Source organism: Centropristis striata, chromosome 5, assembly GCF_030273125.1.
Source record: "Centropristis striata isolate RG_2023a ecotype Rhode Island chromosome 5, C.striata_1.0, whole genome shotgun sequence".
Taxonomy (NCBI): Eukaryota; Metazoa; Chordata; class Actinopteri; order Perciformes; family Serranidae; genus Centropristis; species Centropristis striata.
This window is the reverse complement of record NC_081521.1, coordinates 41,949,569-41,973,236: the sequence shown is the minus strand read 5'-3', so window position 1 is coordinate 41,973,236 and position 23,668 is coordinate 41,949,569. Positions and strand designations below refer to the sequence as shown.

At 35.9% G+C, this 23,668-nt stretch overlaps 1 protein-coding gene across 2 annotated transcripts in view; it reads right to left on the bottom strand.

Moving 5' to 3' along the window:
- ephb2a (eph receptor B2a) overlaps nt 1-20,590 on the bottom strand; it is a 55,412-nt gene extending 34,822 nt beyond the window's left edge. For both annotated transcript variants that reach the window (XR_009394391.1, XM_059332992.1), the window contains exon 1: nt 20,418-20,590. Coding sequence is in view for 1 of the 2 variants with exons in the window: in XM_059332992.1 (XP_059188975.1) it covers nt 20,418-20,481 (64 nt within the window). In the remaining variant the exon portion in view is untranslated. The remainder of the gene's footprint in view (nt 1-20,417) is intronic.
- Between the last annotated feature and the right edge of the window lie 3,078 nt (nt 20,591-23,668).

Genomic DNA, 23,668 nt, shown 5'->3' with positions numbered 1-23,668 from the left:
TGTGATTCTCAGAGAGAGAGAGGAGCTCAGGAGACAGGAAGTTAATCTATCTGTTAATAATGAAGAGCTGTGCTGCATTTATAATGCAGGCTGGCTGGCTGGAGCTGCTGCTGGAGCTGCAGCAGGAATCGGGGGCAGCAGGGCTGAGGGTGGGGGTGCTTTAGTATATGTTGCCCTCCTTTCGTGACTAGACATTTGTCGTGGCGGCTCTGAGTCTCTGCAGTTTATCACTACTGACTCGCTGCAATATGCTGCTGGGATTAAAACGACACCAAGGAACTAGAGAATAGCACAAATAGCTTCCTGTTCAGGGAACTCAGAGCAATAACAGCTAATGTTTATCATTCAGGGATTAATTAATAATATTTAATATCTCAGCTTGTTGTCATCATACAGTGTAGAGTCTCTTTTTCTGTCCAATAATGGCCCCTCCCCTTCCCACCGGCTCCATCTGTCCCTGCATTCCTGCAGTATATATATAGAGAAAGCTCTTGTTCTGCCTTTCTCTGCATGATTCAATGAAAAGTAGGGCAAAGAGGAGGAGAGAGTGGGCCAAGTCCAGCACACATAATCCTTGTAGGCTGCGCCACGGTCTGTATGCCATGCTGGATTAAACCCACAGGGACACATCAGCAAATTCATTTTGTTTTATGTCAAAGCGCTCCATGCTGCTGCAGCACCAGCTCTGAGACAGTTTACTGCCTCGTTCTCATTATTTACTCTTAATTAGCTATCGGACATTATCGATCCGTAATGTAACATAATGCTGGTATACATTGTAAAAAATATCTGTAGATTTTACGGTGAAAAACTGCTAAACCATGACAGTAAAAGACGGAAAACGATAAATGGGTTAATTCAGTTTCAGTAACAATTAAACACCATAAATGTATATATCAGCCAAAACAGGATTTTTTACAGTTTTGTTTTGGGGAAAATACATTTCTCCAGTGTAAAATACACTGTAATATGTAATTAATGTAATATATATACAAGCCGCCACAGTCATTTTTGCATTTATCTTTTGTAAAAAGTACTTTTTCTCACTGTTAAATGTACTAAACACCATATCACTAACAAAAATACACTGTAATGTTTAATGGTAAAACCTTTAATTTATGCATTTTCATTTATAAAGTATTTGCTTGTCAATTATATGGCAAAACAGTGTTTCTTTTGATTGAAAAACCTTTTATTTATACAGTAAAAAATTGAATAAAATGGCAATCTTAAACGTGAAATCAACAGTGCCAATATCTTTTTACCGTAATACTAAAAAAAGTTCTACCGTATTTATTACGGTAAAGTTCTGGCAACCACAGCTGCAAAACAACAGGTTTATTTTTTTTACAGTGTAGTAACTGGATACAATGCACTATCCACAATGCAAAGATCATATTGAAATATAGCCTCACTAGTTTGTGCATCGTTTATGTCTGAAATCATCATCCAGGCAAAGTATGAACTGCCCCAGAGTCCCTGAATGCTTCAGATTTACTGCCAGCTGGTTGTTTGTGATGTTAAAATGAATCTTCCTCAATCTTCCTTTACATTTATGCATAAAACTACACATCTCAACTGTGGATGCAGGGCTGTTACATTCTAAAGACTCACTGTGGGAATAAGAATTACCAGCACAATGATGGAAAAATCTCATAAATGTAAAATAATTCTTGGAGCTGACTTCTGTACTATGATGTTGTCATACACAAAGCACACATGTTGGAGCTGACGTGGTTGGATAGAAGTTTGCCTCTTATCAGGTTAATCCACTCATAGTTACAATGAAAATTCCACTTTTATGTCCTGTATTGTTTAGTTACATCATGTGCCTATATATTCTTCTAATGGAGGACTGAACCCTGTGCTGCAACCTGTCAGGACCAGAGTAAAAGCCTTCTCTGCTCTTCTTTTAATAAAGAAATGTTCTCCTGCTCTGATAGAACTGATACTGTGGCAGCATCTACACTAACAGAACCAACATTCACCTCTCTGTGTTGTCACAAACACGTAGCTGCCAGCATAGTCTAGACGGAATTGTCCAAAAAAAAAAAAAAAAAAAAAAAAAAAAAAAAAAATATATATATATATATATATATATATATATATATATATATATATATGCAAAATACCAACTTTTAAGGTGAAATTAAGCATTATTTGTGTCATTTTTTAAGGCCGAGATAAATATTCAATCAATATCACTTTTAAATGTTCCAGTTGGTATTTTGCATATATATATGCATAAAAAAGACACTGAGCCTCCACTATATCCTTGCTCTGACTCTAGACTATAGATCCAGAAACTTAATTTCCTCATCTTTGATTGCCTACTTACAATAAAACTAAGGGGAAATGCTCCAATCACTGAGCAAGATGGGCAATTTGGTGGCCATTTGATACAATTTAGAAGGTCAAAAACTCAAAATTTCGCTTGGGAACCATTTTTTTGGACTCAGCACCCTTGAGATATGTAAGGTAGGCCGGTTCCTGACTTGTACCCATAAATGCTCCTCACTTCTTATAGGAGGCCTTTATTCTGAAATCCGTCTAGACTAGTAGCTCCTCAGAGGAGCCGGACACATGGTCCAAGTTCTAGTTTTTCTACCAAATGGTGCCTGGCTGGATGGATTTTATAATCTCAAGATTATCGTGGAATCTTGTGACTATCGTGACGAGTCCAGCTGAGGGACGGGTGGGGGGGGTGGGGGGGTGATCCCCATGATCCCCAGTGATCCCCATCCGTCCCCCCCACTTTCAGCAACACACATACACACAAAGCTTTCAAAATAAGAGCACATGGATGTCAAAATATGACGCCTTAAATAAAACATAGAAGAACTCTAATTATCCTTTACAATAATTCATTAAAATATGCAATGATTTAGAGGGAATAGTGGCATTAGAAAATGCAAGAGGCGCCAAATTTTGGCTTTTAGGGAAGAAATGTTCTCCAGGAAAGCATGCTCCCGGACTTTGTTTGGTCCCCCATCATAGTCTCAGAACATCCTGACAGACAAGAAATCACCCAGCAGGATGTTCAGGGTGATAAAGGAGGAGAGATGTTTCTGGGTCCTTCATTGAATCAGCTTCAAGTCAGTAAATTTGTTTGGCTGCACTGAGTTATGTACAAACTTCATTCATGTAAATATGTTGGTTGTTGTTTACTCTACAGTTCATTTAAAAATGCTGAAATAAAACATATTTTGGTTAAAGCATGGAGAGGAAAAATAACTAATTGAGTTGAAATCATTTGGTGAGCTTCGCCAACCCTTATTCACAGTGGCCTGGTCTACCACCACTGGGACCTGGACTATATTGAAAATATATATATATATTTATTTTTTTACCATTTTTCCATCTCCATTTTCCATCGTGACTTCCTCCAGATGGAGGTGAGCTCTGAGGAGAAGGTCTGAGGTCTAGAGCCTCTGTGGGCATGGTGTTCTTTCCTCTGCAGCACATTTAAACAGATACTAGAGCATCTGTTCCTCACGCTGCCTGCTGGCACTGATGCAATCAGCTGCTGCACAGATTAAAGCACCATACAGTAGGTTTACCATGAGTTAGCATTAAAGAGTCAACAGAAAGGAAAGAAAAAGAACAGGAAGCATCACTGAGGCCTGACACTCCTCAGTAGGGTGAACAATTCAACGTTATAGAATGCAATTTTCATGTCACAAAAGCTGCAACTAAACTTTTTTTCTCCATTGCTGCACAATGTAACCATCCAGAGGGTGGTAACACCTGCCCCAGGGATTCACATGCTAACATGCTAACATGCTAACATGCTGCCCTACATACCACATGACATGTGAATGAGAGAAGATGAAGAGAACAACTTGTCAAATGACTCACACATGCAGGTTTGATGCTAGCAGGACTGTGAAACGCCACTGGCCAAGGTCGCTATGCTGCTCTGCACAGCTCAGTGCCAATACTGTTACTGCCTGGAGATCATTTAACTTCAAAACAATATGTTCATATTTCAATTTATGTTGACACTGGGCCTGTGGCGTGTTAGTGGAGGGCGGTCAAATGTGTGACAATGCAACCTGGTCTCACAGGAATCCGTGGAATAGCCACGGAATCACTCAAATTTCCGTGAAACTGACACGGATTTGGCTACAATGCAAGTTAATGCCAGTCATATCCCGTGGCTATTCCAACATACAAAGTGATTATGTACATTCACTGAGTGAATATTTAGAAAATAAAACATATATTTCTCACTAGAAATGTGATCAAAATCCATTTTTATGCAGAAACTAAGTCAAAATATTGATTTTTTTTTCACTAAAAATTAGAGAACTGTCCGCCATGTTTTTTGTTCTGACCGCCGGGACCTTGAAAGTCACGTGACTTGGAACAAACCAATAGGAATAGGTCATGAATAGGTCGTTAACTTGCATTGTTCCTGCAGGATTCCTGTGAGACCATGTTGCGTATATTACTCCAAATGTTTCCAACAAGCCCACACAAATGTATAAATTTAATCAAGGATTCCATCCGTGGCTATTTCACAGATTCCTGTGAGACCAGGTTGCATTTTATGTTTTGTTTTTCGAAGAAATAAACACAAATTCAAATATATAAACTGGCAAATAAAGAGATAAAATTCTGAAAATGATTTAATGTTTGGTAGATTTTGAACAACTCCGAAGTTGTTAAAGAAATTTATGAAAAAAAATCTAAAAAATATTGATAGGGGCATCAGGGTTAAAGAACTGAAAAGTGAAATCCTAGCATGGCTCTTGTGATTGTTTCTGCTGTCTAATAGTGTCAGCTACTGATCCATCATGGCTGCTGAGAGGAGCTGATTGAGCAGATGTCACATGGACTAAGCCACTGATCTCCTGGGGAAAGAAACAGGCTCCGGCTGATTTATGCTTTACTAAAGGTTATGCTTCAGTGATTCACAGTCTCAGTGCCTCGTTGGGGGAATATCCTGATGTGCGTGAGCCTTTTAGATTTGGGGAAATGTAACGCTAACAGGAAGTGTCACAGAAGTCGACGGTTATCGAAATATTTCCCCACATGCATCTTAACTAACTTTACAGATGTAAACTGGAATACTGAAGAGAACATCAAACGGTTGATGGATGTTGTGGGAGCAAAACGTTGCTTTGTAAATGTTAAAGATGCTTATTAGTAGCATAGGCTGGGCGATATGCAGCAAACATCATATCCCCATATACACTACCGGTCAAAAGTTTTAGAACACCCCAATGTTTCCAGTTTTTTATTGAAATTCAAGCAGTTCAAGTCAAATGAACAGCTTGAAAGGGTCCAAAGGTAAGTGGTGAACTGCCAGAGGTAAATAAAAAAAGGTAAGCTGAACCAAAACTGGAAAATAATGTACATTTCAGAATTATACAAGTAGGCCTTTTTCAGGGAACAAGAAATGGGTTAACAACTTAACTCTATGGAGTCTTGGGCTATTTTGTCCATTTTTGAATTCTTTTCATGTCTTTGTAAGTCATTTTGTGTCTTTTTTTGTCATTTTGTCTTTTTTTGTCATTTTGTGTCTTTTTTTGGTCATTTTGTGTCTTTTGGTGTCTTTTTTGTCATTTTGTGTCTTTTTTTAGTCCTTTAGTTCAACATAAAATGTGATTTTGAATCTTTTTTTTTTTTACTTTCAAAACACTATCATGCTCAATAAAGAATTTTAAATGTTGCAAATGTGCATTAATTTCAGAGTACACTGAGACATTAAACTGCATCATTTTCAATTAAATTCTGGAAAAGTTGGTGTGTCTTTGCTCTGCTATCACACAACATAAATTTAGATAGATAGATTATTAATTAGAAATGATTAGAAATGTATAATTGATTGGTGGTTAGCTTTATGGTGACCTGAACATTAGGAGCAATAGATCCTTTAACCCATAGGAACCTACGGTGACACCCGTGTAACAAACACTTTAAATCTTCCAGAATCTCCCATATTCAGAACAGAAATGTGAAAAAGTAGCTAATTTCAAGAAGCTTATTTTTGTTACTGACCATATTTCCTGAACAAATTAAAGTCACAATATATATATATATATACATGTTATGGAGATGCAAACAAAAAGGAAAATAGTTGTTTGTTTTTATTTATTATTGATTTATTCTTATTTTGTGACTTGCAAACAAATCTGACAAAAAATGTGTTGTTAAACAGCATTATTAATGTCACAATTTTGATAAATGTTGTGGAGATGCAAAGAAAAAGGCAAATTTGCGTCTCTGTAAGCAGAAAATGTGTCTAGTTTTTGTATTTGAAAATAAGAAATATCATAAACATAAATACCATAAACGCCCAATATATCATATATGCCACATCACAGATCTTTGACATTTAGGGCTAGAATTTATTGTTTTTTACAGAATATTTATAGAATTTATTTATTGCACTGTAAAAAATGTATGTAGATTTTACGGTGAAAAACTGCAAAACCGTGACAGTAAAAGACCGTAAAATGATAAATGAGTTAATTCAGTTTCAGTAAAAATGAAACATCGTAAATGTATATAACAGCCAAAACAGTATTTTTTACAGTTTTGTTTTTTGAAACATGCATTGCTCCACTGTAAAATACACTGTAATATGTATTTAATGTAATATATATACTTTATATTTTTTCTCACTGTTAAATGTACTAAACACCATGTCTCTAACAGAAATATACTGTAATATTTAAAGGTAAAATCTTTCATTTATGCAGCATTTATAAAGTATTTCTTGTTGATTATATAGCAAAACAGATGGAAAAACCTTTTATTTATACAGTAAAAAATTAAATAAAATCGCAATCTTAAATGTGAAATCAACAGTGCTAATATCTTTTTACCGTAACATTAAAAGATGTTGCACTGTATTTATTACAGTAAAGTTCTGGCAACCACAGCTGCCAGTTTTTTTTACAGTGTGGTCCACTAGGTCTGTGGTATATCCCCCATAATGTTCCTTTAAGGATTATGGATCTGGGTTCTTATGGGTTAAATGTCTCTGCAGGTCCTTCTTCATATTTCAGTTTGAGGTTTTTACTACCAAGTGGTGGTAAAGAATGAGTAGAGAGGTGGTGCATGAGAAAAATCTGCAAAATTAAAGATTCAGTAACAATATGCAAATGAAAGTCATGTCAATTATATTTCATACAGCCCAGAAAATGACTTTGCATGAGGAGAAACAACCAACACAACTCCCTCTGACAGGCATGAAACATGGAAACAGGGAAGTGTGTCCCCATTGGACAGTCTGGACCTGATGTAACTCAGAGCTGCTGACACACATTCTGTTAGGAAGTTCAAGTTCCCAAGTTTGGTGAAGGCACCACGGGCCAGTGGAGAACTGGGTCATGGGCTGTTTTGCAGCTCGATGTTTTCTACCACTGCCCCCAGAGGCTAAAGAGCATTCTGCTGCTGCTAACGCTGAATATTGATTGGCTTAGATAACTGACTTCCACTGTGTCCAGGCCACTGAGGCCAGGCTGGCTGCTCTCCAAGCCCAGCAGAGAGAGTTCCTCTGAGGCATAAAGAGACATGTTATAGGTTAAATAAGTTCAAATAATAGATGATGGCTGAGAGGGCTCGTGGTCATTTTAATGCCTGGTACAACTAAAATGTTGTTGAAAATGTTCCTTTTATAATATTCCTTTTATAATGTTTTTAAATGTAAATGTTATGTATTGTACCCTGTTGAAGCTACACAATTTGTATTTTTACATTACATTTTATTGTATTTTATTGTATTTTTATATTTTATTGCTTGAAGTATGCCTAGGTTGTTCTTTTTTATTTAATTATTTAATTGTGTTGTTATTGTCTCTGTGTGTAATGCTGCTGCTACACTGGAATTTCCCAGCTTGGGATGAATAAAGTATATCTATCTATCTATCTATCTATCTATCTATCTATCTATCTATCTATCTATCTATCTATCTATCTATCTATCTATCTATCTATCTATCTATCTATCTATCTATCTATCTATCTATCTATCTATCTATCTACTGAATCTTTAACACATGTGTATTAAATAAATTATGTTAAAATTAGTTTTAAAAACTGTCTTTTTCACTTTTGCCTACTGGCAACAAATCCCAAAAACTTCCCAAAAAATAATTATATAATTTCTCCAGGTTATGTTTATTTAGTCTATTTTAAGACAAAAACATTTTTTCCTAACTGGCATCATAATGCGAACCATAGAGGGTTAATACAACTTGAATTTCATATTTATAAGATTTTATTTGACATCATTCCCATCAGTAATAAGACTAAAAAGTTAGTTTTAATGCCTGGTTCAACTAAAGGTAAATTTGTTTGGACAAACATAATGATAAGAACAAAAATAGCTGGTAAGTTTAATTTAAGAGCTGATATTTAGACGTTTCCATGGTGTTCTTGATAATGATTTTGGTTATATCAGCTTAAATAAAACTCTTATCTGACACTGACACTTTCTATTTAATTTATACATCAGCCACTTTATAGGTTATCTGTGAATTTTCCAGCTCTAATTTCAGTATCAGCATCACCGTATCATTTGGGCTCCATTATCTACGTAAAAAACTTGAAATGAAAATGATCATTCAGTTTGTGATATTTCTTCTGGAGTGTTCCTGGTGTGAAGGAAACAGTTATCATGCAGCCACATGTGGGAAATGGAAAAATCTTGGAGAGCTTCGCTTTAATTAGGTTGGATATGATGTATGGACAGTTGAGGAGCACACTGTAAAAAAAAATCTGTTTAATTTACCGTAAAATACCGGCAGCTGTGGTTGCCAGAACTTCACCGTAAGAAATCCAGTGAGCGTATGTAAATGTGAATATCAGCAAAAAAAACTGTAATTTATACTGAATAATCCCATTACTTTCAGGATAATTGTGTCATCGTGGTATTTCTCCATTCATTTTACATGAAAATAGTTTATTTTTACAGCACAACTGTGTGTTTTCTACAGTTTATGACAGTAGAATTTAAAGTTTTATGCTATTCTTTGATTTACAGTAATTAAAAGTATCTACTACGGTTATGTACAATGTTCAATTTTACAACCTATTTCTGATGCAATTTGACAGTGTTTTACTGTAATTTCTACAAACATTTTTTACAGTGCAGCTGTAGCAGCATATGTTTGCTTTTTGTTTTATGGCTGTCCTTTAGTTTAGTAGTTAGTTTAGACTACGATGGGGGACCCAAACAAAGTCCTGGTGTCTGGGAGCACCATGCTCCCCTGGAGAACATTTTTGCCCTAAAAGCCGAAATTTGGTGCCTCTCACACATTCTAATGCCACTATTCCATCTGAATCATTAATATTTTTTATGAATTACTGTAAAGGAGAATAAGGGTTCTTATATGTTTTATTTAAGGCGTCTTATTTTGACAGCCCTCTTGTAAATTCTGTGGTGGACTCTGCTAACACATCCAAGTGCTCTTATTTTGAAAGCTACATGTGTTTGCTTTTATTTTGAAGGCGGGTCTAACATGTTCTTACCGTAACGCCTTATGGTGTGTTATATTAACACTGAAAGTCAGAACTTGGAGCTCGGAACAACGCTGAAGATTCTGACATTCATGTAGACCTTGAACGCACCATTAGCAGCCAGAGTCTCTATGTGCTCTGCAAATTTAAATAGTCTAACTCAGTAGTTCTCAACCTTTTTGAGTCGTGACCCCCAATTTAACATGCATGTTGTCTGCGACCCCCGCTCACTGAACACAATCATGCACAGTTCAGATCACCCAAAAAGAAACAAAGTGACCAAATGAAGGAGACAAAATGACCAAAAAAGACACAAAATGACCAAAAATAGAAACCAAATGACCAAAAAAAGACACAAAATGACAAAAAAATTACACAAAATTACCAAAAAAAAGACATGAAATGACCAAAAAGACTAAAACACATTAACACATGAACACTTTAACACAGTGGAGACAGAGCTGACTTCCTAAATGATTTGGTGACCCCCAGAAATCATCTCGCGACCCCAGTTGGGGTCCCGACCCCAAGGTTGAGAATAGCTGCTCTAACTAAGCGAACATTAATCCTCTGTTTTACTGGCGATGTTTGTTGCTGAGCGTGGGGGGGGGGCGGGGGAACGGATCAGGATCACTACTAACGTCCCACCCTCCCTTTCCTCCCTGTAGGAAAGGTTTCTGATTCATCACCTTTCTGTACAATCAGCAACACAAAAACTCTCTCACACACAGTTCTGTCTCAGTTTGAGTGTCTGGAGGAAAGACAGCTTAGTTCAATGGCAGCAACACAACAGGCTGCTACAAGACATTCCAATTATGTGCAATGCAACTCCAGCTGAGACGCTGCAGGAGCAGCACTTCACTAACATCTGTGCTGCTGCCAGGGATGTTCCTGTTCAGGTAAAAATAGCCAGAGAGTGAATGAAGAGAGAGGAAGCAGAGCAGAGAGAGTAGTGAGAGGATAAAGGTCTGTCTCACACTTCTGTTTCTAAAGGACTGCTCTGTCTTCTTCTCTCTAAATGAAATAATAGCAGTTATATATTTTAGTTTGTATGTATTCAAAAGAAACAGTAATTCCAGTTAAACCCTCTATGGTACGGTGTTGCCCTGTGGTCATATTTCTACAATGCATGTTTGTGAGTGATGCGATATTTTAAAAAAGAGGGTATAAAAAAAGTATAGGGAACCAATCGCAATGCATTAATTTGTCACATGACCTGGCTGGAAATAACCCTCTATTATTCATTCATTCATTCATTCATTACCATTAACCGCTTATCCGCAATCGGGTCGCGGACCTCTATTATTTGGAAGAGAAATTTTTCCTGTTTATTTTCGCCTGTTTTTTTTTGTTAAAAGCATGTATTTCTTCAACCCTTTGATGCAGAATAAAGAAATATACAGCCTTTTTTCAGGACTATAAACATCATTACTATGCAGTCAATTGCTGACTATTTCACCTTTTTTTTTAAATGAGTAGCTAAAACCATTTCTAAAATCATGCCCAGCAACGTTTTCTGCATTAAATATTGTGTGAGAAAGTTTCCATAACATATGGACATATGGGACAGCATATACACAGATAGCTCTTATTGTTAAGGTTCCCAAATATCAGTGAGGAGAGACTAGATATTAATATCTCTCAGTCAGATCAAATACAGCTCAACCTCAGGACAGATTCAGCCTTAAAAAAGTGATTAAGCTGCATCAGATTTAACTAAACTCAGAGACAAATTCAGGGAATGTTTCACCTGATAAACCTGCACAAACACCACAAACAATCCTCACATCACTGCAGAGGGTGAACACATGCCTGACTGGCAGATAGTCTCTGTGCTCCTGAGCTATCTGCACATATTTAACTGAGATGGTGTGCAGACCCCTTTCTGTGCAAATGAGGCTCACTCCAGAAGATGAGCGCTATCTGTGGTTAGCGTCTTCAGAAAGCTGCTGCTATCAATTCTATGTCATGAAAATACATTCAAAGAAAATGAGAAATGAATAAAACTAAAATCAGGCATAAAGGAACACACACGAATGATTTCTGCTCCTGACAAGACGTCAGTCTGACTCACAGGATGTCACCGCCGCCGGGCTCACACATGTCACTGGATCAACCTGTGTGTGTGTGTTTGTGTGTGTGTGTGTGTGTGTGTGTGACGTGTCTCTTGACTCTGGAGATATAAATAATCAATGTGCTTTTTGTGTATGTGTTTCTTATCTCTGATGACATTTTTTTCCTAACTGACATTATAATGGGATATATATGGCACGAAAATGAAAGAAAATAGAATACTGTACATGAATTGCATGTACTGAAGCTGTTTTCTGGTAAAGTTCAGTTTGACTTCCATATATTTTAGCTTGTTTGCACACCAGGAACTTCCCCACCAACACTTTAATACTTATATTGTACCATTAATAGTATCCCATTTTTATTCCTCAGGTGATTTCAATTTCCAATATACATATCTGTATATAAATTTAGTATAAAGAGTTTGTATCAGCTTTTTTTTAACATTCCACTAAACTTGGTGCCTCTCACACATTCTAATGCCACTATTCCATTTGATTATTGCATGTTTTTATGAATTATTGTCAAGGAGAATAAGGGTTCTTCTATGTTTTATTTAAGGCTCTTATTTTGACAGTCTTTGTCATTCTGTGCTGGACTCTGCTAACACATCCATGTGCTTTATTTTGAAAGCTAAATGTGTTTGCTTTTATTTTGAAGGCGGGTCTAACACTTTCTTACTGTAACGCCTTATGGTGTGTTTCATTTACACTGAAAGTCGGAACTTGAAAGTCGGAACTTGGAGCTCTAAAATTCTGATATTCGTGTAGATCTTGAACGCACCATTAGCCGTCAGACTCTCTATGTGCTGTAATGTAAATAATCTAACTAACAGAACATTAATCCTCTGCTTTACTGGAGATGTTTGTCGCTCTGCCAGCTTGTATGTGATCTAACTTTTACATGCCACAGAATCATTTGCAGTATTTTCTGGGGACTAAACCTGATTTCTGATATCTAACTTCTCCGGTGACTTTCACTCACACTGGCTCTCAAACAACAAACTACAAAGAATACATCTTGTGCTTGTGTTTGGGTGTTGTGCAGAGATCTGCTCTCATGTTGGTTTAAATGCGCCCCGCTGGTAGCAGTCAGCCACAAGCACCCAGAATAAACACGCATTAGGACTTTCTATTCCTTGCTATTATTTTGTAAATTCTAAAATATCTAAAATCTCTGATTTTACTTCATCCAGACTTAAGTTAACCACTGAATGGCTGAGTTCTATGTGATAGCAACACCTCTACTGTCCTGGTTTCAGTCAGCCAGATGTTAGAACCAGGTTCCCATTTAGACACCAGAGCTCCAGTCAGGTCCTTTACCTCAGCTGTTCTCAACCTTGGGGTCGGGACCCCAATTGGGGTCGCGAGATGATTTCTGGGGGTCGCCAAATCATTTTGGAAGTCAGCTCTGTCTCCACTGTGTTAAAGTGTTCATGTGTTAATGTGTTTTAGTCTTTTTGGTCATTTTGTGTTTTTTTTTTGGGTCATTTTGTGTCTTTTTTTTCATTTTGTGTCTTTTTTGGTAATTTTGTGTCTTCTTTGGTGATTTTGTGGTCAATTTGTGTATTTTTTGGTCATTTTTTTCCCTTTTTTTGGTCATTTTGTGTCTTTTGTTAGTCATTTTGTGTCTTTTGGTCAATTTGTGTCTTTTTTTGGTCATTTTGTGTCTTTTTTTGGTCATTTTATGTCTTTTCTTATCATTTTGTGGTCAATTTGTGTCTTTTTTGGTCATTTTGGTTCCGTTTTGTGGTCATTTTGTGTCTTTTTTGGGTGATCTGAACTGTGCGTGTGAGATTGTGTTCAGTGAGCGGGGGTCGCGGACAACATGCATGTTAAATTGGGGGTCGCGACTCAAAAAGGTTGAGAACTACTGATTTACCTTATTAACACAAACCTGAAGAACACTAGTGTCCTAATATTCCTGTTTGGTGGAGGATTAAGGTATAATTTAGTTCAAAAGAAGCACATGCATCTATAAATCCTCTGGAGGTCTGGAAGCTCTTGGCGGAGCATGGAGATCACGTTTGAGGATGACTCAGTGTTACAAGAGCTTACAACCAAATGAGCACATTTAACTGTTAATGACACTCATTGGCTGTGAAAGATTGAGAAAACTTTCAGCCCTCCAGCGAATCATCATCACTGGAGCAGCCATGATGACAAATAAACAGTTTGGCTTCCAGCCGGAGAGAGAAGCTGCCTCAAATAATCATGTTACCACCCAGACTCCATAATAAACTCCTTACATTTCTCAGATACAGTCATATATGGAGCAGGACTGATGCATCAGTTGGTCCATATTACTGATGTTGGCCTGTGATAGATGCATGCAGAACATTATGCTTGAGTTGAGAAATAGTGTTGTCTGCTGCATCCTTTTCTCTTCTTCTGTTTCCTGAAGATGGCTGAGAAGCTGCAAACATTTAGTAATGTGTGGGACTACTTCTGAGATGGTGACATAGTGTGACATAGTGTACAATGCATGCATGCAGATGGCACCAGATTCCCCCACTTTCAGCGACAAACATCTCCAGTAAAACAGGATTAATGTTCCATTAGTTACATTATTTACATTACAGCACATAGAGAGTCCAACGGCTAATGGTGCGTTCAAGGTCTACACAAATGTCTGAATTTTCGATGTTGTTCCAAGCTCCAAGCTCTGACTTTCAGTGTAAATTGATAAAACACTCCATAAGGCGTTACGGTAAGAACGTGTTAGACCCGCCTTAGAAATAAAAGCAAACAAATGTAGCTTTCAAAATAAAAGCACATGGATGTGTTAGCAGAGTCCACCGTAGAATTTACAAGAAGACTGTAATAATATGACGCCTTAAATAAAACATATAAGAACCCTTATTCTCCTTTACAATAATTCATTATGCAATGATTAAGATGGAATAGTGGCATTAGAATGTGCTTTTAGGGCACAAATTTCTCCGGGGGAGTATGCCCACAGACCCCCCTACTAAGTTATGGTTTCCCCAACAAAGTCTGAGAAAATCCTGTGGGAACACTGGTCCTAAAGGCTTCACAACCTAGATGGACAACAAATCACCCAGCAGGATGTTCAGGGTGATAAAGGAGGAGAGATGTTTTTGGGTCCTTCATTGAGTCAGCTTCAAGTCAGTAAATTTGTTTGGCTGCACTGGGAATTACATGTAGAAACTTATTTTTATTTATGTTAATATGTTGGTTGTTGTTTACACTACAGTTCATTTAAAAATGTTTAAACAAAACATATTTTGGTTCAGGCATGGAAATAACTAATTGAGTTGAAATCATTTGCTGACAGCTTCGTCCCCCAGTTCAAAAATCACATCTGTGCCCCTGGTACAATGTATACTAATGTATACTAATGTGTAATGTTAAACATCCAATATTAATTATGGAAAGTTTGAAAAAAGTATTAATTATGGAGAGTTTTAAAACTAGGTTGTGTCAAAATGGGGCCAGTAGTTTTTCTATGATCCTGCTGACAAACCAAACCAAAACAACCTCAGAGGTGATAAAAAGAATTCAGGTCCATGTGAAACCAGAACTACTAGAAGAAAAGTAATACAACTTTATCTTCAGTTATTCAGCTCCTAATCTTATTCAGGTTAATTGAAGGTCATATTTAGATAATGTCCCTATTGCCTTTTTCTGATCCGGCCCACGTTTTGTTCAGTGTTCAGGAGGAAACTACCAGCTAGCTGCTTCGCCAGCTTTTTCTCACATGTCATGTGAATGTGTGTGAATAGTGCTGCAGCATTCAGTTCCTCTGCAGAAGGTTGGGACAGATTAGAGACAGAAATCTCTCCAGAGGCAGAGACACAAGCAGCAATCTGCACTGATGAGAAATGAGGTCAGAGCGGAAGTGCCAAAAATTAAATTCTTCAAATGGACACTTGAGGCTGGCTTTAAAAGCCAGTCAGTCCCCACAGACACCATGTTAAAATGCCCCACTTTACTGCACAAATACACATGTTACAGTCTGGGACAGAAACAGCTTTAGTCTCTAAAACCAATATCCCATTCAGGACAACTGTGACTAGCTAAGACAAGACAAGACAAGACAAGATAAGACAATATAGATAAGATAGATAAGATAAAATAAGACAAGATAAGATAGATAAGATAAGATAAGATAGATAAGACAAGATAAGATAGATAAGATAATATTTTCCTTTACTAGCACCACAGGAGGCCTTTTCTACCTGTGGCCATCAAACTGTATAACTCCTCCCCTTTCTGCAGGGAGGAAAGCTAATCATATAATATAATAAGCTGAATAATATTAACACCATGTGCAATATAATTTTCAACACCATGGACTATATCAGGGGTGTCAAACTCAAATACACAGTGGGACAAAATGTAAAACTTGGACAAAGTCGCGGGCCAACATTGATATTTATTGAAAAAATGGACCTAAACAAGTTCAAACGAAATGGAACAAGCAAAGCTTGATATAACTTAATATTGCAAACATGCAAAATCGAATATCAAATAAAACAAACAAACAAACACATCAATGGCATTCATTTCTTAAATAAAATTCAAATAAAAATCGTATGTCCCTTTATTTTTTATGCAGCCTTCTTTAAATTTCCTTGCAGGCCAAATATGATTATACTGCGGGCCAAATTTGGCCCGCGGGCCAGAGGTTGACACCTCTGGACTATATTATGGTCATTTTCATGCGCAATATATCTGTGGGAACATGTTGACTGTTAAAATGTTATGTGGGCGAGATTGATGCATTGTACTTAAAAATGTACAAAATTCTCCTGGTGGGTTTTATTTATTCATACAGAATAAAAAAACATATTTTCTATATATTTTTCTGTATTTTGTAATATCGTCAAGAATATCTTTATTGTAAAAATACACATCCTACATTTCCATAATGAGCATCACGACTATTATTAGACTCTGTGCCTGACATATAGCCACATTTTGTAACAAAAACCGTCTGTTTAATAATCCATGTGTCAAGTCTCAGAGGAAACTTTAATGATATCTCACTATGAAATGGTCAGGGTTTTATTTTTAGAATTCAGAGATCCTCCCGAGCGACACAACACATGACGCAGCTGTTTTTATAGGCTCACTAGTACTAAACGTGATTAATAGACACAATTACAGTTCCTATCCTCACGCCTTTACTGAAACGCCACTTAGATCAGCCTGTTGTCTTCAGACCATCATCACAATGATATAAACCCAAACATAGACAACTACACAGGCTTTACTGTAGATAATTACCCATGTATAAAAAGTAATTTAATACATTATAAATGTTATGTTTCTTGCATAATTGCACACTGAAAAAAGAAATAGTTGAACCAACTTAATTGAATTGTTTCATTTGGTAACACCTAAATGAATTAATTCTTTCAAATTAATTTAAAATCAGTTGTGTTAATCTAACTTATTAAATTAATTTGAAAGAACTTAAATCATTTAGGTGTTACCAAATGAAACAATTCAATTAAGTTGGTTCTTTTTTCAGTGTATTATTGTTTACACTTTACAGAAACAGTATATATACTACAAATTTGTACATAGACATTTATGTTGTAGTCCAACAGCTGTTTTTCTTTTATATATTGATATATGCATCTGTTTTTATGTCCAGAATGGTTCTATTTTTGTTATTCATTGTCTTTGTTTAGCATCATTCCCTTGTTTGTAGCTGTGCTTCTATTTCTGTGTTAGTACATCACAGCAAGGAAAACATCTGTACACACGCTGGACCTAAAAGGTAATGTAGTGTTTTTCTCATAATAATAATCATAATAAAACTCAATCCAGTAAAAGACTCTTCAGTCATGCAGTGAGCAGGTGCAGCAGCTCTTATTGTCTCTGTGACTCTATAGGCCGACTGTGGTCAGTTACAGATACATTTGGTAAAATGCATCACTGTGCAAACTGAGATAGTATGAATGTGTATTTCTTTATCATTATTTCTATTTAATCGATTGCCAAAATAACTCAGAAGCGTACCTGGGAAAGGATAGTATTCCAGCATCCAGAGTCACATCTACACATCTATATATAGATGTATATGTTATATACATCTATATATAGATGTATATAACATACACATCTATATATAGATGTGTATGTTATATACATCTATATATAGATGTATATAACATACACATCTATATATAGATGTATATAACATACACATCTATATATAGATGTGTATGTTATATACATCTATATATAGATGTGTAGATGTGACTCTGGATGCTGGATAGATGTGTATAACATACACCATGCTGGTTAACTCTAAAAAAACAGACTTTTAACCTGTTAGTGTTCCTTGAGCATATATGGACATAAGAGGTGTTACTACGCTGTGTTTGAGTTAATATTCATGCTACATATCATTGAAAAGCTGAGATTCTTGTGATTCTATTGATTAAAACCACATTTTAACATTTTAAGATACAACCACAACTTCCATTAGAGCCCAGAATGATCATTCAACATTTCTGGACGTTTGTTATCAATAACAGCAGCACTTACAGTTATTCTGACTCTTTGAGAATAAACTCAGAGTGTTACCTTTCACAGATTTACTCGAAACTACTTATGTTATTAATATTATTACTATTATTATTATATATATTATTATTATATATACTGTTGCTGACATTACTATTATTATTACTATATACTGTAATATACTACTATTATTATTACATCGGCCTTATTTATTATTATTACTATTATTATTATTATTATTATTATATATTTATATATTATATTTCATATTATTTTATTTATAATTTTTTATAATTATTTTAATTATTTATAATTATTTTATTTTATATTGTTACTATTTATTTATTTATTTATTTATTTATTATTACATGTTATATACTATATACTGTACTATTATTACAGTTATATACCGTCTAGTCACTATAGCATTGTTGCATCATATCATCAGTACTTTTTTTTAACTTGTCTATCTATCTATCTATCTATCTATCTATCTATCTATCTATCTATCTATCTCTCTATCTATCTATCTATCTATCTATCTATCCATCTATCTATCTATCTCTCTATCTATCTATCTATCTATCTATCTATCTATCTATCTATCTATCTATCTATTCAAGAACAGCTAATTAATTTACATTTTCAATGTTTTTTGAAGGCATTTTAAGGTTAATCTGTAGGAAAGCTAAAGGGTTAATAACTTGGATGTTAGCTGGATGGATAGAAACGCCTACACTTAGAATATGAGCTGCCATCATTTCTACATGATAACATGCGTGTTTCTGTCATTAAGTAAATATTAAATATTGGCTACTCCTGACTGTCTGCCTGGAGGAGTTTCTCTACAGACCCAGCAGTGGATGTGTCTTTACTGTGAAATGGAAATAGAAGGAAATCATATTCTGTAGTCAGCGGATGATGAGAGCAATATGTCAGTTATGGTTTCTCTTCACACACACACAGCCTTAACATCCATTCTGCCTCCTTTTGTCCATTTCAGGAAGCTTTAAGGCTCTTCATCATCTCATATCACACACACACACACACACACACACACACACACACACACACACAGGCTCAGCTCTCCAGTCAGGATATATATATATATATAATATATATATTGTTTACAATGAGTGAAATGTTTAAACCTAAGGGTTTTTTTTGTGTGTTTTTTATGGCTGCATCATTCAGAGACATTGTGTATCATTATATAAACATCAGACAGACATATGGGCTAACATACACTGCTAATTATCTGGTTCTTAGCATGATAAAATAAAATAAAAGATTTAGAAGTGGTAGGTCATTTATCTTGTTTTAAGAGTTAATTTCTTATTTTAAGTGTTCAACATGATTATTTCTAGATTCAATAAATCTTGTCAAGGTAAATAATCTCTCCATGCAGCACGATTATCTCCCTCAGATTTACTGTTTTATCTTGTTTTTAGACTAAACACCTTGTTGTAGTGTATGTTATAAACTTATGGATCTCTACTCTCTGTGTCTGGTGTCATTATTGTTGTTGGATCCTGAAGTTCACCATCTGAAGTCTAGCAGCCTCATACAGTCACTTTCTGGGCTGCTCCTTATAATTTAACTATTACTGAAACAGGCTCCACTTACTGTAATGTATTACACTTTACAGCAGCCTATAAAGCACACATGTTGAGGACATAGAGAACAGAGAACAGCTCCACAACAACAGCCAGTGTGACCAGCCAGCAGAGCTCCCGGTGGCCTTTAATCATGTCAGACCGAGAGGAGAAGCCAGAGGAGCAGATTAATGTCAGCCGACTAACAGTCTGCAGCCTCGGTCTCTGTACAGTAAGAGCCTCGAACACACAGAACACAGTCCTGCTGCTCTGAAACACTCTATAAACATGTTATATATATAATATATAATATATATATATAACATGTCTGCAGCCTCGGTCTCTGTACAGTCAGCTGGGAGAGCCTCGAACACACAGAACACAGTCCTCCTGCTCTGAAACACTCTATAAACATGTTATATATATAATATATAATATATATATATAACATGTCTGCAGCCTCGGTCTCTGTACAGTCAGCTGGGAGAGCCTCGAACACACAGAACACAGTCCTGCTGCTCTGAAACACTCTATAAACATGTTATATATATAATATATAATATATATATATAACATGTCTGCAGCCTCAGTCTCTGTACAGTAAGAGCCTCGAACACACAGAACAGAGTCCTGCTGCTCTGAAACACTCTATAAACATGTTATATATAAATATATATATATAATATATAATGATGGAGCTCCTCCGCCGCTGTGCGCGCCGCGCGGCTCCACATTCAGCCGTTCACATCCCGACAGAGTTCCAGCAGCTTACCTTCGACAGCCCAGACTGTTGGCAGCATCCAGAGGAAATATAACATATCCATAATATCCATCATCACAGTTATTCCTGCACTGGACTCTTCAAAGTCAATGCGTGTATCGCGGAGCCGTCCAGCAGCGAGCCATTGACTGAGGCTTCATTCAGAGCATCATCATCATCATCATCATCCTCCTCCTCATCCTCAGCAGCAGCAGCAGCAGAGGGATAAAGGCTGAGGAGCTGCTGGCCAGGCCGGTCTGGGCGAAACCAAGAGGAAACCAAGAGGAAACCAAGAGGAAACCAAGAGGAAACCAAGAGGAAGGGGCGGAACACACCGGGGACCTCTCAGCACCTGGATTATCTAGTCCTGGTGTGAGGAAGGAAAGACTTCACGCTCCAAGATGTACTTTTTGGTTTTAAGATGAGTAACATTTCAGTTGAAAAATAATATTATTTAATTAAACTTATTATAATCCTTGCAAAGTTTTACATCCATACATGTCAATTTGCCAAAGTGAAACCTTTTTTGTGTTTTTATGAAAGAACTGGAGATGAACTTCAACTCAATATAATGCTAAAAACAAGAAAGATATCAAAACTGTCAGATTATGCTCCCACTTCGGTATTTTTTATTCAATTTAATTTGTCTTTGCTTGTGAACCCTGGAAATGTATACATACACACACACACACACACACACACACATATATATATATATATATATATATATATATATATATATATATATATAATTTAATTATTTTATAATTATATAAAATAATTAGTTTTTTAATTATTATTTCACTACTATTTTATTATTTTCATTGTTTATTTATGTATTTATTTTTGTATTATTTAGATGTTTCTCAAATATTATTTACCGTGCTACTTCTGTTACTGCACTATAAATGAATGTGAAATAAACGTTATATTTAAAAAAAAAAAAAAAAAAGGAAGAGGAAGAGGAAGAGCCCTCTAGAGGGTACTTCATGCTTTCTTCATTTAATCCCAGAGAGCAGATTATTAAATTTTCTCCACTGAAAGGCAACCTAGAGGTCAGATTATTAAAAACTAAGAAAATGTTTTGGATGTTCCTGTTTAAATCGATCATGAACAAAAAACAAAAATGTTTAGAGCATTCATTCTTTTGCAGCAGAAAGCTTTAATTACTTTAGTTTTTTGAGCCATCACATTATCCATGATGATGATATAATGTTCATTACGCTACAAGCTGTCCATGTGAGACAATATGTGATGATGGAAGCAGGAAATTATCCTGTTTAAACTGATCTCTTGATGACTTAATTACTCTGTACGGTGCTTAACTGTGTTATAAAGGTGCATAGACTCAGTGAAATAGTGAATATCATGATTTATTAACTAACATAACCTTTTAGCTTAGGCTGTAAAGATTTTATGGATGAGAATCATTTGAATATACTCAAAGAAATGTCATCACTAGGAGCATAAATACAGATGAATGCACTGGGAAAATATTTACATTTAATTGCAGATGAAACCAAAGTGCTTTGGCACTTTAAAAAAAGTAAATAGTTCAAATATCTTGTGGAGTATTAATATATATATGTATATACTTCATCTTTGGATTTCATGAGTTTTTTTTTTTTTTAGTAAATGACATAACCTTTCAGCTTTGGTTGAACAGATTTCATTGATATGAAGCACTTGAAAATCCTTTAAGAAAATGAGATGACAATAAGCAAAAAATCCCTATAGGCACTAGTGGTTCAGAGGGTTAAAACACCTCGATGGCATTGCATCATGTGTTTTATCATGTTTTTATAAGGGCCCACTGGAAGGGACCCCAGGGAGCTCCTCATCATGCTTTCTACATTTAAGGGCACTTCAGAAACACTTCAGCATGTTCATCGACCATGGGGCGTCCAACAGGGTTGTGTTTGTTTTCTTTTTTTTTTAAATGGGTCAAACAAACCTCAGTTTTTCTTAATTTATTAATAGACTACTGACCTGATCTCTGGTGCTACATTGAGATGGTTTTCCTCGTGATTGTCTGAAAGATTTTTCAATGTTCACAACAACTACGAGTGTTCCTCTGCTACTTTTTATGTGGCATCCCACAAGGGTCGATCCTGGGCCCACTACCCTTCTCAATATACATGTAGCCTATGGCTATTCTGCTGAACTCTTCCAGTGGGATTTTAGTTTTTCATTTTACCATTCCCATGCCAACAACACTCAGAAATGGGAAAACCTATTATATCTTTTTAATTTTAATAGACAGATAAAGCTAGTATAAAGCTAGTATAAATTAGATATAGATACTGATAACACCCTGGTCAGTAGTCTGACTGCAGCAAAATCAGGTGCTTCAAATTACACATTAACTGCTTTTATCAATTAAGTATCCACTTACATTTGAACTGTACTCATCTCTGACTCTTTAAAGAGGCTAAACATGGAATTAAGAGATTACACTGTAAAAAAAATATTTGTAGAAATTACAGTACAACTCTGTCAAATTCATCAGAAATAGGGTGTAAAATAAAAAATTTAATATCACCATGATAGATACTTTTATTTACCGTAAATCACGGAATAGTACAAAGCTTTTGAAAAACTTTTGAAAACAGTTTTACTGTAAATATATATAAAAAATTCATGTAAAATTAATGGAGAAATACCATATTGTCTCAAGGACACAATTACCCTAAAAATAAAGGGACTTTTCAATCTAAATTACAGTTTTTGCTGATATTTACACTTAAATTTACAGTAGAAAAGCCACTCTGTATTTTTTACGGTGTAGTTCTGGCAACCACAGCTGCCGGTATTTTACCGTAAATTAAATATTTTTTTTTTTACAGTGTAGATTATCTGCACAACCCATCAACTGACATTTCAACTGCGTTTTTCTTGTCAATGCCAGTGACTGTGTCTTGATGTTTCTCCAGCCTCCCAGTGGTTCCAGTCATCAGGATGTTGGTGGTTGATCAATATGCTCTGTCACAAAGTTAGTAAAAGTATGGGAACCCTTTTGTTTTGTTTCCTGTTTCAATAAGACAATGCTACAGGAAGTCCTTCCTGCCTGAGGCCATCAAAAACAGTGTCAGACATTTTCACCCTTGGACTGATTTCCTGCAACAACTATAACCCATAACCCATAAAAACTGAATTTTAAAAGTGCAATCACTAAAATATCAATTTTCTGTGCAAAAACATTCTTAATTGTGCAGTACCCTGTTTTACTCTGGCATAAATACTTTTCTGTGCATACTATTACT